Genomic DNA, 18,548 nt, shown 5'->3' with positions numbered 1-18,548 from the left:
GAAATATGATTGATATATTGGCAAGAAATCTGGTAAGAAACATGCTTGTTGCTCTTTGATGGGGAAGTAATACCAAATAGTAAAAAAAAGCTCTGTTGAGCAGAAATAAGACACTCAAAATCTCAAGGTGTCCCACTGTGTGCGTTTTAGTGTTATATTTCTCTGCAGTGGTTTGGACAGTAAAATCCTCAGTTCATGTTTCCTACAGTACATTTCTTTGAACTGCTTTAGAGGGTTAACATCCAAGATGTAAACATAGTATTCACTCAGCAGCCAACAACAGAAATGCGAGCATCCCACTATTTACACAATTCCTCATTTTTTACTAAACATGTATTCATGTCACCAAGCATTTGGAGTCTTCAGGCCAGATTAAGGTAAAGTCATCAACTCATCTTGTGCCAACGCATCCTCAGACTTTTGTTTCTGTGGGTTTATTTAGAAAAATATAGTTTATGGTGAACTGACACAGACACACACCGAACGTTAGATTATTCACATAAATTAGATTTTAGATTTCATGTCATTGTGGGACATTGAAGTCAATGAACCATCACACAACCACATGTCAGTTTAGCAGCCAAACAGATGTGAACTCAAGGCCAGAAGAAACGCCCTCATTGACAGACAGGCTGTTCTGAACAATGGACCAAAAAGAGTTTGAGATCATTGTTGAGTGAAAGGGCAGAGGCACTTTATCACTTTTGAAAAAGTGAGCCATTGACTGAGATTTACACGTACTGCTGTCATGAGCTGATTTTACATCTTACACAAAAACTCACGTTTTGAAGTCTTACATTATTCATTCAGAGTTTGTTTTTGTTTTTACACGTGACAGCTATTGCAGTATCCATTTCATTGGCTGCTACCGCATGTGTAACAAATTTCATGAGGTGGTTAATTAAAAAAAAAAAAAAATTAGTTTAGTTAACTAGTCTCGTCTTTAACAGGCTGTTGAGGTGGATTGATTGTAGAAAGAAGCATGTGTTGAGATTGTTATCACCAGAACCACTTCACCAGATCTTTTTTTTTTTTTTTAATGCTGACAGGGTTTTTGAAATGACAGTATTACATTTAAGACTATACAACAATTGTCTTCATTACTAATTGGTTAGAATCATAAACAGAGATTAACAAGTGTAGAGTGTAGTGTAGTGTAGAGGCTGCAAGATAAACATTTCTGATGGATGGTTATCGTCTCAGGTCAAAGCAGATCAGCTCCTAATGTACAGTCAATGCTACTGAAACATTTCTCATTAATACACACACACACACACACACACACACACACACACACACACACACACACACACACACACACACACATACTGCTGTGCTTCACAGTTTCACCTCTTTTATGACACTTTGATGTTTGTGTTTTGACATTTACAATTTTAGTATTATTTCAAACAGTATAATTGAAGTGTTTAAGAGCAGTAAACATTACATGTGAAAGTATAAGCAAAATAAAAGAAAATATACTCACAGTTCAGTTTCTTTGTCAGATTAAACTGAGCTTTGAAAGTCTGGGGGAATCCCTTGCTTTGGTTGTTTAGTGTTATGTGACATGCCTATATACAATATTTTTTGTACTGAGATCTGTCCGTATTAGTGGATGTTAATGTCTGCTGCAGCCCATATATTCAGAGTCCAACATTATGCCTCCAGTTGAAAGCTGAGGCCCCACTGATAAGACTGTAATAGAGAAACCAAATTAAAACTGATTTTTACGGTTCCACTGGACATGTGACACGACCCGCCATATCATCTGCTTCTGCCGCCTCCGTCACAGTAGTCTAAACCTTTCCACCCCATGAGTTATGAATAATGGGCTTGTGCAATATTATACTGTGTTAGTTTTGATAACAATGAATATTAATTCAAGATCTTTAAAAAAAAAATGCATAAGGGGATAGCGGTGTCACTGAGAGGTTGGTGTCAAACACTATACAATATTTATTATTGTTGCAGATGATTCCATAAGCAGTCACCCTTGTTATCATTGTCTGCATGCATTTTGTTGACTAGTGTTACTTAAGTTGAACTGATTTTGAATTTATTGGTGACTTAGCTTCATATATTTTCTCAGTGGTTATCAACATTCAAAGTATTGTATATATATTGTGTCTCCACTGTTCGGGTTTTCTATGATTGATAAAAAAAAATTTAAAAAATTGATGTGTTTTATGGTATTATATGAGTTAATTTCTTGCTATACTGACTGTTGACCTCATAGAAGTTTGACGGGATTTAAAAAAAAAAAAAAAAAAAAAAAGAATAATTTCAGTATTGTGTTTCTAAGAGGATTCCTTTATGTTTGGTATTTGTATCTTAAAATGAAGAATAAATAAAAAATTTAAAACAGACATTTTTAATCGACTCTAAATGGCTTCAATAGCAATAGTCTGTACTTCTATGTATATCACTGGATGGAAGATTTAGGTTGTATTAAATATTCATATTGCTGAATTAATTGGAGCTGTTTTCCATTTAAAAAGGTGGCAGATCAAAAGACTGCCTGTTTAGCATTTAAACACCCCAGGGGCCTAATCTCTCTTTATACCACTATACAATCTTCCAAAGGTGTCTTCACCCGAGGAGGGCACGTCCCGCTTAGCCTCATTACAGTCTGTGAAGGTCACACTAAAGTGGTGAAATCCCTCTCTAGGGGTTTAAAACTCAAGAAAATACGTTGACACTGTGAAGGCTAAATGATTGAGGTGCAGTGTTCCAGCACAGCAAACGGTAGTATTGGAGGAAAAAGGCTGTTGTACACCAGATTACGTCACTTTTCGTGCTCAATTAGTAAATGGCAGCTAATTATCATGCAAGACAACAGTTGTCTTATATAATGATCTCATCTAGTTACCACCAGCACTCCTCAACACACCAGCTGTTTTCCCCTCATGATGGAGTTGCTGGCATTTAAAGTGTTGAGGACCTAATGACAGTTTTCTCCTCTGTGTCCCCTTTGTTATTTAATAAAATGCCAAATGTTCCATCTTGTCTTCCCTCGGTTGTCCTTTTCTCTGCATAGCTTTAGGAGGGAGATTCTTAGTGTCCAGTATTCAGAGGGATGATTTTTTAGTTTCTTTAACTGCTCTTATCGTACTTAGCCATTATTGTTTTTTTTTTTGTTTTTTTTATAATTTCTGGATGTGTCCTGTATGTAGCCACATTTTGTTATAATTAGGGAGTACTTTGTAGAAAAACACTCAGTTGTTGTGTGAGCACTCACAGTTGCTTCCTCAGTTGTCAGTTCAGTTGTCTTTTGTATTACAGCTCAGTCACTAAGTTTACTTTTTTGCTGACAAAAACATAAAGGTTGTGGGAAATTTAACCAGCTATTATTTGAAATATTGAGCAAACAACTTTGTTTTGTCCTGAAATTATATATGTATAGCATGTTGAGATAAAGTGTTTTATTTACTACACCTGATAAGAAATTGATGCATTTCAAAATGCAATTTAAAAAACAAATTGTGTTCCAGTATCAGGGGGCTTAAAAACTACAATGTTTAAATCTGTAAGGAAAGTGAAATGATACCTACTTATGAAAAATGTGAAAATGCCCATAATGTACTAATTGTCTCGATAGCATTCAGCAAAGTGTTATCCAAACGAAGCCATTACCAGGGACATTAAATAGTGAAGTAAATACTGACTAATATTAATATACTAGTCTATGTGAATTACACAATGTCTCCCAGAGTTGTCTTGAAAAAATATGATGAATTTAATCCAACTGACTGCACCTCCATCAGCTCTGTTTTGGTTTCCTGGTATGACAGCTGGCCAGGGACGGGCCGAAGCATCGGGCCAAAGGAGGCAGGAAACTGGAGGCACTGCAGCGGGTTCAAACTGGATGGATCCACTCCTGGAAAACAACTGCTATTTTAGATCAGGTATGTACCAACACAGACACCATCCCAAGGGAAGTCATCTAAGAGGGAAAATCCTATGTTATTTCTGTTCAAATAAATGTTGGAAACTGTTGATTTGACAGGTGATGAGCGGCTTTTATCATAACTACACCCCTTATTTGGCATTTTGTATTTTTAGTTGGTGCTAAACCTACACCAGTGAGTCACAAAAAGATGAGGAATTGTAGTGTTTATTTGTTATTGCAGCTCATTCTGCCCTCCATCTTTTAATCAAGCTGGAAACTGTCACACTGAGCCCTGCAGTTCACTCTCATGTTGGTCTTTTATTGAGGCCCTCCTCTCTAATCCTACACACGCATTTCAGTCACACTAAAACCACACACATACACACACACACATACACACACACACACACACACACACACACACACACACACACACATACATACATACATACATACATACACACACACACACACACACACACACACACCCCCACCCACCCACCCCTTTTGTGAGTAACCTTTCTATGAGGAGTCTCTGCTAATGACAGCGTGTGACTTCACAAACCGACACGATCACCTGCTTGGCTGTTCAGTCAAACAACACAAACATAAACACACAGTCATCTCTTCCTCTTTCATGTGGTCTCTCTGGGCTCCAGGTCCAAGCTCCGCTGGCCTCTCTGGACCTGAATGTTGCAGCTTTGCAGAAATTACACCCCTTCGAACACCACAGTCACCCAGCAGTTCAGAGGGGTTGCTGGTATTTAGGGCCCCAGGCCGAAACCTTTCATCTGGGGCTTTGGGAAGAGCACCGGTCTGGTCTTTTCAAACACACTGGGAGATAATGGCTTGGAGACACACAGGGAGGGGGAAACGGCTGTCACACTGGCAGGGGGAGCGGGGGGCTGCAGCCATTAACAGACAGATTTCAGGGTTTTAGGTGCTGTTGATGCTTATCTTCCTGCCTCTTAAAATTTTACGTTTAATTTTATTAGGGAATAAAGCAATTTTCCTACATCACTGAAATCCATAAATCAAGATTTATTTGCTTGTCATCTGCATGGTTTTTTTAACACCCGGAGGACAACACAAGGGTTAATACAGCACCTTAGTGTTTTTTTGTACAGCATTTTGGTCAGCTTAAACTGTGTTTAAATGTGCTCTAGAAATAAACTTTACTTACTTACTTTACAAGAGACGGGGTTTAGAGAGCAATTCTCAACAAAGTAAACGGAAGTACATAACCCTTGTGTTGTCGGAGGACAACACAAGGGTTAAGATTACTTTTTGGCCATTTTTAGGCCTTTGTTTGACAGGACAGCTCATTAGACTTGAAAGGGAAAAGAGAGGGGGAATGACATGCAGCAAAGGGTCACAGGTTGGAATTGAACAAGCAACCATTGCAAGGATTAAGCCTCTATACATGTGGCACGTGCTCTACCAGGTGAGCTATCCTGGCACCCTGTAAACAGTTTTTAATGAAATGAAACAGTCACTTTAAGATATTATTCTTAAAACCTTGAATGTAACTTTAAATAGAGCTCTAAGTGTGTTTGCATGAAGGTCAGAAACCAGGTTACACAGGTAATCTGTGCTTACATGTTGATGTTCAGCAGGTATAATGTTTTCCATGTTCCCCACCTTAGCTTAGCAAGCTAACTAGAGCTAATCACAAAGTGCAGCTGAGGCTAAGTGGTATGTCATTAGTATTGCTGGTAATTAGTTATACTGTAAATCTAAATATTGGAAAGATTTCAATTTTGACCTGATGGTGGCGCTAGATGAAAAGTTAGTGGATCACCAAAGTTATTACAACTGATCCCAAGGGGGAAATAATTTCCCCTACCAAAATGGCAATCCCTTCAATAGTTGTTGAGTCATTTCACTAAAAAACAAATATGTTACTCTCATGGTGGCGCTGGATGAAAGGTCAGGGCATCACCAAAGTCAGCAAGATTCATCCTCTGGGAACCATGCATGTGTGCAGTTTTATGCCAGTGCATTTAGTGGATGTTGAGATATTTCACTGAATAAATTCAACTTTGACCTGATGATGAAAAGTAATGCGAACAACAAATGTATTACAATTCATCCTAAGGGGACAATGAATTGCTCTACCAAATTCCGCGGCAATCAATTCAATAATTGTGGAGACATTTTATCCAAAACAACAAATGTCAACTTCATGCGCTCAAGGAAAAATTAGGGGATTATCAAAGTCAGTATCATCATCAAAGTTCATCTTCATCTTCTTGGAACCATAAATTACTTTAAAAACTTTAAATAACATTTCTCGACAATCCATAGTTGTTGAAATATTTCAGTCTGGACCAAAGTGGTGGACCGGATAGCATTGTGGCTAAAAAGGAAATCCCAGGCAAGGAAGCAAGCCCTTTTTTTGAAGCCGTCATGGATATTTTCTTTCAAAGCACATATTTCAGATGGTAATGAAGACAGAATGCAGGGAAGTGGAGAGAGAAGGATTGAGCGTGAGCGATTCACTGAAACAAAGCTGTATTTCAGGGTATTCTGCGTCAATGATGATGAGTGAAGATGCAAATATTCAAAACCTTTACCCAAACCCTAACCAGAGATGTTTTAAATGAGCTAATTTAACCTCTTTTTGTGACAAATGTGAAAATAATGTTTTCATGACTATGTCCTATAATGTGAAAGTGACACGAATCATCACATCATCATCTGAATTTCCGCACTGTGTAAATTTGTGGGGAAGAACACAATAAAATTGCCGTTTGTAGTATTAGGAGGAGTTTCAGACAGATGGTAGATGTTGGTTTGTTGATGTTAAGAAAAGAAGGTAAGAATGGAGTTTGGAGGCAGACGAGCACAACAAGATGAATCCTGGCATGTGGAGTTCAGTTTAGGGCAAACCACAACTGATGAAGTGGTTGGTGGCGATCCGGATCTGGGATTCTGGGCTTTTAAATGACTATTGTTTTTAAGCCATGACTGTAACATTAAATGAATGTAGCTAAACTGTTTGCAAGACCACATAAACTCAAACTAAAGTTCAATTGTCTTTTAAGACAACATTAAACATGTTAAACTAATGTAGTGAACACTGTGAACATGCTAAACATCAGCATGTTAGCATTGTTAATGTGACCATGTTACAATGCTTTTGCAGAGGTGGAAAGTAACTAAGTGCATTTACTTGAGCACTTCTGCTTAAGTACTGCCATATTCTAGGAAAAGTACAAGTACTTTCAACTAACAGAAAGTTAGTTTTATAAGTCTTACCTACTGCATCTTTAAAAGGTCCCATGACATGGTGCTCTTTGGATGCTTTTATATAGACCTTAGTGGTCCCCTAATACTGTATCTGAAGTCTCTTTTATATAGACCTTAGTGGTCCCCTAATACTGTATCTGAAGTCTCTTTTATATAGACCTTAGTGGTCCCCTAATACTGTATCTGAAGTCTCTTTTATATAGACCTTAGTGGTCCCTAATACTGTATCTGAAGTCTCTTTTATATAGACCTTAGTGGTCCCCTAATACTGTATCTGAAGTCTCTTTCCCGAAATTCAGCCTTGGTGCAGAATTACAGCCACTAGAGCCAGTGCCACAATGAGCTTTCCTTAGGATGTGCCATTTCTGTGTCTGTAGCTTTAAATACTATTGAGGAGGAGAGGGGGGGGGGGGGGGACAAGGTGGAGGGTGGGGGTGTGGCCTTGAAAGCCATGATGTCTCTCTCTCATGGGCGGGCCAAATTCTCTGGGTGGGCAAAGCAGAGAAAGGGGAGGTAACCTTGCCCCTTATGACATCATAAGGAGAAGATTCCAGATCGGCCCATCTGATCTTTCATTTTCTCAAAGGCAGAGCAGGATACCCAGGGCTCGGTTTACATCTATCGCCATTTCTATCCACTGGGGGACCATAGGCAGGCTGGGGGAACTCATATTAATGTTAAAAACCTCATAAAGTGAAATTTTCATGCCATGGGACCTTTAAGTAAGAGATATGAAAACTTCTTTTTTCACCATTGTGCTATTGTTAGCATTTAGTTCAATGCACCGCTGTGCCGTACAGCTTGACAGAGCTGCTAGCGTGGCTGTATTGTTACACTGGAATTAGTATTTGGTGTAATGCAACTTTATGTTCCGTGCTTAATGTTTGAATGTGGTAAATAAACAAATGGTATCCTTGATTAGTGACCACAGCAGTGATTAAAAATTAAACCCTCAACATTGTGGTTGTCTCCCCCCACCCTGCTCAAATAGTGGCGGTCTTGGGTTTTTGTTATGTCGGCTGGGTGTCAGTCAAGTCATGAAGAAAAACATCAGTGGCTGCAGAGGGCTGACCACAGAGGAAAGCATTGCGTGCAGGACTCATCGAGGCTTAAGACTTTTAGTTTGTGGGACTCTGAGTGTGTGGCTCTTCCGGGGGATGCCAGATAATAATATCTACAGTTTCAGGATTCACTATGTGCTCGTGTCAGGAGGGCAGCTTCCATCTGCACCGTGATAACCAGCCTTCACTCAGATATAGCAGCAGCACATTCTCTCCAGCCCCAGAGGAGAACAGGAATTGTTTTCCACCACGGCTGCTATTATTTCAACTAATGACTGAAATACGAGTCCATGTGGCAATATTTGCTGTGTTACTTGAGGCCATGTCAAAACAGGGGGCATGGAATATGCTCTGTCAGCCGCAACAATACAGATGTTGGCAGCCTTTGACAATATTTGCTGTTTAAAAAGATTAACTTTTACACTTAACACTTGACATTGTTTTTCACATAACCTGCCATAAATCTCAGTTATTTATTGTAATTAAAAAATGTGCAATATTTCACACGCACAACATTTAACATTTTAAGGATTTAGAGTTAGTTTCAATCCAGTGCTTACAATGACAAATACAGGTGGAAAAACACTTGATATCCCTCATTTATATTTTAAAACTCCATGGTTAGAGTCGGGTCATTCACAAAGGCACACCTAACACCTGCATTGTTCCATTGTTAACTGTTTGTTAGGATTTTCCTTTGCTGTTAAATGGCCTTAAACCTTGTAAAATTGCCAGGATATTATTGTTTGCTTACATGAAGCTACAGCATGTTTAAGCTTTATATTTGCACTTTGGATGAAGGACATGTAGCTGTTTTTGTCTTGTCATTGCACACCCAAAATGAAAAAAAAAAGGTTGAGACAGAGAACATCATTGGGGTTTGCCTACATTTTTAATGGGATGAGATGAGATCAAGAAAGGGGTCAACTGGTTTGACCTGACCCTCATTAATTTTGAACAATGATGCTGATAGAATTCAGGTTGCATCTGTGTGCAAGATGTGGTGATGTGGTATTAGTATCTGTACAGGTATTTGTTTCAGTTAGTTAGTTTTAGACTGTTATCCTAACACAATTATTAAAAATAAGTAGCCTAAGTAAAGTATTAAAAGTACTCAATGCAGACAAATGTCCCCTGTGACCGTTATTCTATTATATATCACATCATTAGATTATTTGAGTTGCAGTTTGTATTTTATTATAGATTAATCTGTCTCAATATTTTCTCCATTATTCAATTGATTGTTTGGTTTGTAAAAATTCTGAAAATAGTGAATGCCGCCAGTTACGTAGAGCGCAAAGTGACACCTTCACAATGTTTGTTTTGTCCAACCTCAGAGTCCAAAGAGTCCAAACCTCAAAACTACTCAAATAAATACAAACTAATTACAATAATCATCCTATTTTTGAAGCTAAAAATCATCAAATCTATTTTGCATTTACGCATGAAAAATGACTTAAACGATCAGAATAGTTGCCAATCTGCTGTATGGGCTCGTGTATGATGAGGTCACTGTTTACTTCAAAGGGGATGCCTCGTCCCGTGACGTCACGCGCGCGCTCCTCTGAAGTGTCCGGGTCCGGTGAGCAGAGAGGCAGCAGAGGATGAGGAGGAGATGAGCTGAAGACACACTGGTCGGACAACTGCTTATCTGTGAGTGACTTTTACAACTTTTATTTTCCATATAAGGAAGATTTAAGCCGGAGGTAGTTCGCTTATTTTCTTATTGTCTGTTTTGTGAAGCTGGCTGTGAGGTTGAATTTTAAAACGATGTTATGGTTACCCTACTTGAATACGACTCATATAGGCTAGCCTACTTCATAAGCCGCGGTAACAATACATTAAAATTAAAATATATAAAACGTTAATTAGTAGGCCTATGTTATAATTTATTGAAACGTTTAGGGGATGTGGCTACACGTCTAAGGGGAGAGGAAACTGTGAAGAAAAGAATTTGAAGATATTAGACGTACATTTTCGACGTTTGTCAATGACTGAAAAGTTTCTACAAGACATAGGATCGATCCACTGTAACCTATCCTGTAATGTAGGCTATCATTAGTCATCACATTGCTTTGCAAGTTTTTATTTATTTATTTTATAGATGTTGGCTGTGAAAAGATCATTTGTATTTAACATGAAGGAATGTGTAGAACAACAACCACAATCACACTAAACACAACAAAAAACAACACATGCTTAAAAATAAAGTTTCCTCACATTTTTTCGAGGATAAAACAGGATAGCCTACAGGGAACTTTTTTAATTGTGAAATTGGATTATCACTTCGTGTTGTCTCCCTTGAGCCAAACTAAAGTTATTGCAGTTATTTTGAGACTAATTTACAGTATACGTAATCGGTGTGACAAACAACTTTGAGCTTCAATTCAGATGTTTTTATCCAAACAATCACCAGTGTGTGATTTTGCAACGTCCTCACCCCGGTGGCCTATATATATCACAGCTACACAGATAATAAAGAGCTCAGTATTTCTTCTGCTCCTTGATTTAGCAGAGGACAGCATCATGCTCAGTCTACTGCGCCCCCTACTGGCCGCCTGCTTGTACCTACTCCTGCCCGGCGGCCAGGGCTGGAATCCCGGGTACAACAATGGCTTTCACTACCACGACATCAACGGCAACGGAAACGGAGAGAGTAGGTCCCCTGTTTGTCTGTGCGTCTGGATGCCTTTTAAGTTTGTTTGGGTTTGCTTTGCTGCATGTGTGGGCAGTGGTGGAATGTAACTAAGTACATTTACTCAATTTTGAGATAGCTTGTAGGCCTACTTTATTTAGGTTGGCTATTTCCATTTTCTGCTACTTTATACTTTATACTCCACTACATTTCAGAGGGAATATTATACTTTTAACTCCACTAAATGTATTTGATAGCTTAAGTTACTTTGCAGATTCAGATTATTAACATGTAATAGGCTGTTAAACCAGTGGTTCACAAAGTGGGGTCCTAGGACCCCTAGGGTTCCTTGAGGGGATTCCAGGGGGTCCCCAGCAAAAAGGGGAATAATTTAGTTCCCTATTATTCCATCCATAAGTAACACAATGACAGAATGTACGACTATTTTGGTCATCGGTTTCATACACTTTCTGTAATAAACATCTAAAAGCAAAAATCTTATCAGACGGGGGGCCCTGGGACAAAATCTTATAAAATGGGTCTAATTTGTGTCAGTTTACGGGTCCTCGATGTGAACCAACCAGTACTGTATATAAAATAGGCTAGTTGAAATTAACTTCACCTTTACCAGCTGCAACATTAATTGCCAAATGAATGCATTGCTAATTATAATCCAGTGATATAATATATATTAATCTGAAATTGGCCATTCTGCATACTTTTACTTTTGTAGTACATTTTGATGCTAATACTTGTGTAGTTTTACTTTTACATGTAACAGAGTATTTTTTACATCAATATAGTATTACTATTTTTACTGAAGTAAAAGATCTGAATACTTGTTCCACCTCTGTGTGTGAGACACAGATCCATTACATGCTTCATTTGTGTACATCACAACATCTGGATGTGTCGGGAGAAGACAACTGTATATTTAATGGAGCCCGGACAGTCTACCGGGTTGTAAAAACAAACTCTGCTAGTGATTGATGTGGTTTGTGTTGCAGTAGACCTCTGTGAGTGTGTAAAGTGTATTGAAGAGTACTTGTACTTACCTTAACTTAAATGATGTGAACATAGCCATGTTAATGTTGCCCTCAACTTAAAATATCAGTTTCTCCAAACAGATTCTGTAGCATTAGGTGTTTTTTTATCAATTGTTCCCTTGGTCCACTGCTTAGTTCCTATATTTTCCTCACACATTTGCACTTAAAACCACTTTGCACTTAATCTGTACAATTACAGGTTCACTGATGTAAATAGTTTGGAAAAAGGCAGAGTTGGTCTTGCAGGGACGTACACACTGTGAGTAGTACATGACTGAATAGATCTTTCTCAGTGTAGTTTCAGGAAAAGTAGAAGTGTAAATAATTACATTTACGATGACTCCATTTTATTTAGGTTGGCTAGTAAGACGGTATTAATGTTATTAGTTACAGCTGAGGTTGACAGATTAAAATGTCCACTGTGAGGTGTGTTAATGCACACAAACGTCAGCATATATAAGCATAGCCTATATTAAAGTGTAACTCTCGCCAAAATGCAACCTAGTGTCTTTTTGTGAATGTACCCGAGTCAAACTTTCGTTTAAAAGCATATTTAGGACGGAATCGCCACTTTTAAGAATTACCGTATTTTCGTTTTTCCGTCAAATGGCCTTTTCAATGGGAGTGCTAGGGGCACTTTTATGCTAGCCTCAAAATAGCTATTTTTAAAACGCTAAGAAGGCTCGACACAACATGAAACTTTGCTTGAAGTATCACCAGGGGCTCTACACCTTAACAAAAGCATTGAGAACATTGTTTGTGTACACAGAGTTTACTAAAAAGAAAGGTTTTGAGCAACTCACGTTAGCAGTTGTTGTTTACGCTATCCGCCATTTTCCCAGTCAAAAATAGGCAATCTCCAAATGCGAATGAACGGACTCCATAGGAGGAAATGTCATTCTTATATGAGGCTCCTTTTTCAACTACAAGGTCAATATTGTGTTTCACTAACAACAAAACAACGAATTATCCGTGCATTTATATGGAACTAAGCTTTTGGAGCTTTCCATCTTTACTCTCCTCCCTCGACTATTTTTGACTGGCTCGATAGATGGCGACCGGAAGAACAACACTGCTAACGTGAGTTGCTCAAAACCTTTCTTTTTAGTAAACTCTGTGTACACAAACAATGTTGTCAATGCTTTTGTTCATGTGTAGAGCCCGTTGTGATACTTCGAGCAAAGGCTCATGTTGTGTCAAGCCTTCTTAGTGTTTTAAAAATAGCTATTTTAAGGCTAGCATAAAAGTGCCCCTAACACTCCCATTCAAAAGGCCATTTGACCGAAAAACATGTACTTGAAAAACATGAAAAACGTGTATTTTAGGGCACTGTATCCTGGCTCACACGCACGGTTTACTAGGACCTATGGAGCCATCATTAATGTTATTAGTTGCAGCTATGCTTTCCCTGCTGTTACAATTCAAAATGTCTGCTGTTAAAAATGTTAATTGCGGGATGGGTTAATCCATAAAATAAAATGCATGGATTAACCCAATACACCAATCACATCCAATGCAATTATAGCCTACCCCATATAGTTACCTGACCAGCTCAGTACAGCTTTTCTACACAGACCAGAGTGCTTTAGCTTTAGATCATCATCATCATCATCATCATCATCATCATCATCATCATCAATACCAAATATAGAAAACAAAGTTAGGATTCGACTGTTTAACACATGTTGTATTTCTGGTGTTTGTGTCTTTTTTTAGTCTATTTTAACGGGGTTCGCCTCCACGTGGATTCCCCGCAGCTTTCAGTGTCGGCCACCAGGGGGAGCACCGTCACCCTCCCCTGTCACTACCACTACGAGCCTGAACTGTCCGCACCACGCAGGACCCGGGTCAAATGGTCCTGGTTGCCTGCCAACACTGTCCATGCACCTGCTTCCCCAGAAGCCTTCGCCAGGGAAACTGAGGTTATGGTCGCCATGGGCAACCGTCACCGCAGCTACGGCAGCTTCAGGGGCCGCGTGCGCTTGCGACGCTCGGCACCAGGGGATATGTCCCTAGTGATCAATGAGCTGCAACTCAACGACACCGGCAGATACCGATGTGAGGTGATTGATGGCCTGGAGGACGAGAGTGTGACGGTGGAGCTGGAGCTGCGGGGTGAGGAGAGAGTGTGTGTGCGTGTGCGTGTGTGTGTGTGTGTGTGTGTGTGTGGGTGGATGGGTGCGTGCGTGCGTGGTGCGTCAAGGCTTAAGTGTATTGATTAGGGTGAAATGTTATGTGAAGTGAGTCTTTGAAGATGATAGAGAGATGTCAACTGAAAAGCTGGTGATGGTAGCCTAATGCGATGTTCTACTTTCAAGTACAGTGTGGCAGGGATTGGCTCATTCAAGATGGGACCTGATGAAACAGTTTCCACCTGGAGTGTAAGCACTTGAAGTAGATACACACAGACACAATGCTGGATTAATCCACTAGGAGGCCCAGCAGTAAAACTAATCTGTGAGCCCAATGGATAAAAATAAAAAACCCTGATACAGCGCTAATTTATCACAGTGGCCATTTGCATTACTGCAGCTAAATCATCCCTTATGGCCCGAAAAGCATTTTTAACATAAACCGCCATTTTAAGAGACGTCTGTAAAACTGGTGACAGTTTTTAAACCTTGAAGGATTTATGTTTGTAAAACAGAAAAGCTATTTTTATATGGGAAACACTAATGCTCATGTGCAGTAGGCTGAAAGCAAACCAGAAAGCATTTATACCTTTTAGGCTTATGCGCTGGGAGAGCAATTTTCATTCAGGTGAATGGGCGCCATCTTCGAGTCCAGCCTTCCATTTTTTATGATATATCCATGGTGGGCCCCTATTGACCACTTGTTTGTTGTAATTTGGTTAAACACTTATTTACTTAGTAATATGCACCATGTCAATTTTGGCACAGGACCCCTATACGGGTAACAATGTAGCCTTAAAGCCCTAAACATTTCAGTTCTGCTTTATTCTGTATATTATAGATGCCTTCAGATGCAAGACACAATGTCCAATGCATCTCAGCTTGGATGAGCCCCTTTGGTAATAGGGCAGTCTCTCTAACCACCAGGTCACCTGCCTATATATATATATGGTAATATGACCATAAAAAGATACAAGATACAAGAACAAACTGTCATAATACACTTCTCCTCCCGATATAGGCGTGGTGTTCCCCTACTTCTCTCAGAAAGGACGCTACCATTTTAACTTCTTTGGGGCCCAACAAGTGTGCCAGGATCAGGAGGCTACTCTGGCTACATTTGAGCAGCTCTTCACAGCGTGGGAGGAGGGGCTAGACTGGTGTAACGCTGGCTGGTTGGCTGATGGCACAGTGCAGTATCCAATCACAGTCCCACGTGATGGCTGCGGGGGCGTGGATATAGCTCCTGGTCTGCGCAGCTACGGACAACGGCATCGCCTTCTCTACCGCTATGATGCTTTCTGCTTCTCCGCCTCGGTCAAGGGTCAGTATGAGTGTTTGTGCACGTTTTAAACCTAATTACATCACTATATGACAATCTTTTCACTTATGATTCTCTTCTGCGTTAGGGACTGTGTACTTCTTAAACGACCAGGCCAAGCTCAACTTTACAGAAGCGGTCCAGACTTGTGTCAGTGATGGATCTCAAATTGCCAAAGTGGGCCAGATGTACGCCGCCTGGAGGCTGATGGGATTGGACCGCTGTGACGCCGGATGGTTGGCTGATGGGAGTGTCCGTTATCCTATAACAAAGGCCCGGGCTAACTGCGGCCCACCAGAACCAGGGGTGCGTAGTTTTGGGTTCCCCCCTCTGTACCTGAAATTTGGCGTCTACTGTTATCGGTAGATTCTTTCTCCACGACACAAGAGACAAACAAACCATTCTAACGCACTGGCTCAAAGCTCTGCTTGAGAGGTTAGCGTTGGCTGTAGCCTGGAAGCAAGTGAGTAGTTAGCCAGTTTGTTCATTTCTGTGCTATTTTGAGGCCATCTGGTTTAATTGCATTCCACCTCCATAAGACTGTAACTGATCAGTATTGAACTCAACTACCAGTCAACAACTGTTGAACTATGTGCATCCATCATGCAATGCCACTTGTACAAAATGTCTACATTATATGGCCAGAAGTATGTGGACACGACCATTACACTCACATCTCTTTCTAAAACTATGGGCATTATTTTGCTGCTGTAACAGCCTCAGCTCTTCTGGGAAGGCTTGCTACAAGATTATGGAACCTGGAAACCACAACGACTGAAAAAGAAAACACCTTCCCATAGTTTGTTTGTAGATTCAGTAAGTAATTTTGCTGCAAGTTTTCCCTCTCAAATCAAATCAAGCTAATGTTGCTCCAAATTCTTTGCCACAGTTTCTTATTGCCTTTTTGATAGCTTAAGAATGACCGGAAAGGGGGGATAACACACAGCAAAGGGCTGCGATCTTCATACGCAAATTAAATCACTGCTCCCCCCGTACCTCAATCCTTCATCTACCCTGTATTTATTCAACACATTTACATTGTCTGTTTTCTGCAGTGCTCTCCAGAACATTTAAACATTCAATATTGGGAGCTTCATACTACAACCACACACTTCTGGGTTAAGTGCCTTGCTAAAGGGCACCTTGATGGTTGAGGGAGTGGAGAGTGTTTCTCATTATTTTCCTGTCAGATCTTTCCAGTTGGTCCACGATTGTACACTTACTAACTGAAGGTTACTCTTTCTGTCTTTCTAACACTGTGGAATATACTGGAGTATTTGTTTGTCTCCTGAAATGTCTGTGTATCTCATTTTATTAAGTATAATGCATCTCTTTTTCATTTTTCTGGGTGATTAAGAGTAGTGCTCTATGATGGAGAGTTATGAGTGAGTATCTGTATTGTTGTAATATTTAAACTATCTTGTTTACATCCGTTGTGGAAGAAGAAACAGTGTTTCGTTACATACATGTATCTTTTGTTTTTCATTATATATGTCTAACGCATTTGTACTATTTTCTACAAAGTAATAAAAACACCACTTTTGAGATGTTTTTTTATATGAAGTACATTTGTTAGAAGAAATTAGAATTTGATTTAGGCAAACTATCATTTAAACTTTAAAGTTGTTGTAAATCCTGTATGTACTCAAGCACAAACGTGTAATCTGAGGGTGAGAATGTCAACTAAATTTGGTAGATTAGGTCACGTGTAGGAAGAGATTGGAGGGTCAGCACTGATGTCACACAGGACTCATTATTAGCCACTGATGCGACACCATAGACAGTATATAAACTGGACCAACAGATCCCGTTGCTCTGGACGAAGACCAGTGAAGGATATTAGAAGCACTTTTCCGGTGATGGCTGAGCGTTACTGCGCAGCCTCCAACTGAGCTCGAAGACGTAGATGTGACGTTAGCAAGCTGTTTGAAAATTGTAAGTCTTCTGGTAGCTGTGCCAAGAGAAATCTCAATAATTTCCAATCTTGCAGAGACGGAGAGCGTAGGTATATGTAAGGAGATAACATAGGCACAGGCTAATTATTGCTAACTAAAATGCTAGTTAACATTAGTAATTAAACTTAAACAGTGAATGTAAGTCGAAACTGCCTGCGAGATTCTCTACTATGCGACAGTAAGTTGCGTGGTTATGACACAATCGTTAGCCTATTTTTACAAAAACGTCTGCTACGGAGCCATAATGTGAGATACAAGGTAATGGAGCCTTTTATACATTGTTGTGTTGCTTTAGAAATAAACAATGGACAAATTGAGTCTTTAAACGCTTCAGATGTAAAGTTATTCGCTGTAAAAGTGGCGCCAAAATGAATGGCAGTCAATGGAATGCTAATGGTAGGTGATGGCTTGGTAGCATCAAAATGGCGCCATAGGAGCTACGCGTGCCGGGGAGAGGCTTACCCCCTTGTGCGACACACCTGGAGACAACCTTATAGCAGGTGAAGATGTTACGCTGTACCATGTGCAGATGTTCCAGCAAGGGCACATTTTGTTCTTTTGGACCGTGTAAAAATTTGGAAAGTGAGCAGGGCTTCCCAAATCTGGCCTACTAGACAGAGAAGTAACCACTGTCTCTACCAGCCAGTGCTTTACATGGGAGAAACAGTGTCTAGTCCTGCAGCTTTAGGTGAGTCAAACCTTTTAGTCTTTTAACTAAATATATGCAACACTTATTTCAAGTCTAAATATTAAAGATTAAAACTCCATAGCCATGCTAGTACTCAAGTGAGGCTGCTAGCCTACAACACAGCAGAAACATTAGTTTCAAAGTTCAGAGTTTGGCCTGAGTGGCACCAGAGCATAACTTGAAACAGTGGGCCATTTTAAGACATTTTAGGTTAATCTTAGCTCAAGTTTCATCACTCTAAACAGCTGTACTTTGAGCTGTACAGTATGCTAACATTAGCATGCATGTCAGCACATAGTTAGCATGGTAAAATGCTAACATTTAACATAATATTTTACATGTTGACACGCTAACATGAGGATATTAGCATATATGTTAGGTGTTAGCATTAACCATTTAATAATAAATAAACATGGCATAGATTTTGAGGCACCCTGTCATGAATTAAAGTACCCTGATGGTCTGACTGAATAGACATTTGTTTTGATGTACTAATCGGAGATGTCTGTAGTGATTTAGAGGTCTACAACCAGAACTGAAGTGTTGGAAAGAGGAAATGTTGACCTACG

The 18,548-nt window shown here is 39.7% G+C and overlaps 1 protein-coding gene across 3 annotated transcripts; it reads left to right on the top strand.

Annotated features, from left to right (window-relative positions):
- Nucleotides 1-9,759: 9,759 nt before the first annotated feature.
- On the top strand, nucleotides 9,760-16,888 carry hapln3 (hyaluronan and proteoglycan link protein 3). Of its 3 annotated transcripts, none has more exons than XM_036002945.1 (5): nucleotides 9,760-9,855; nucleotides 10,691-10,858; nucleotides 13,600-13,998; nucleotides 15,037-15,339; nucleotides 15,425-15,702. In XM_036002945.1, exons 2-5 carry the CDS (start codon nucleotides 10,729-10,731, stop codon nucleotides 15,700-15,702), a joined length of 1,110 nt encoding a protein of 369 aa, XP_035858838.1. In that variant the 5' UTR covers nucleotides 9,760-9,855; nucleotides 10,691-10,728. The 3 variants fall into 3 exon arrangements, with proteins under 3 accessions (XP_035858838.1, XP_031151048.1, XP_031151047.1); XM_031295188.2 differs by having other exon boundaries at nucleotides 9,761-9,855; nucleotides 10,715-10,858; XM_031295187.2 differs by having other exon boundaries at nucleotides 9,763-9,855; nucleotides 10,718-10,858; nucleotides 15,425-16,888.
- The last annotated feature ends 1,660 nt before the right edge of the window (nucleotides 16,889-18,548 follow it).

Source organism: Sander lucioperca, chromosome 7 (assembly GCF_008315115.2).
Source record: "Sander lucioperca isolate FBNREF2018 chromosome 7, SLUC_FBN_1.2, whole genome shotgun sequence".
In the NCBI taxonomy this organism is placed as follows: Eukaryota; Metazoa; Chordata; class Actinopteri; order Perciformes; family Percidae; genus Sander; species Sander lucioperca.
This window is presented reverse-complemented; position numbering and strand designations above follow the sequence as displayed.

Coding starts and splice junctions, on each gene's coding strand:
- hapln3 (XM_031295187.2), top strand. CDS start 10,729: ATGCTCAGTCTACTGCGCCCCCTACTGGCCGCCTGCTTGTACCTACTC. Junction 13,999..15,036: donor GGTGGAGCTGGAGCTGCGGG/GTGAGGAGAGAG, acceptor CTCCCGATATAG/GCGTGGTGTTCCCCTACTTC. Junction 15,340..15,424: donor CTTCTCCGCCTCGGTCAAGG/GTCAGTATGAGT, acceptor CTTCTGCGTTAG/GGACTGTGTACTTCTTAAAC.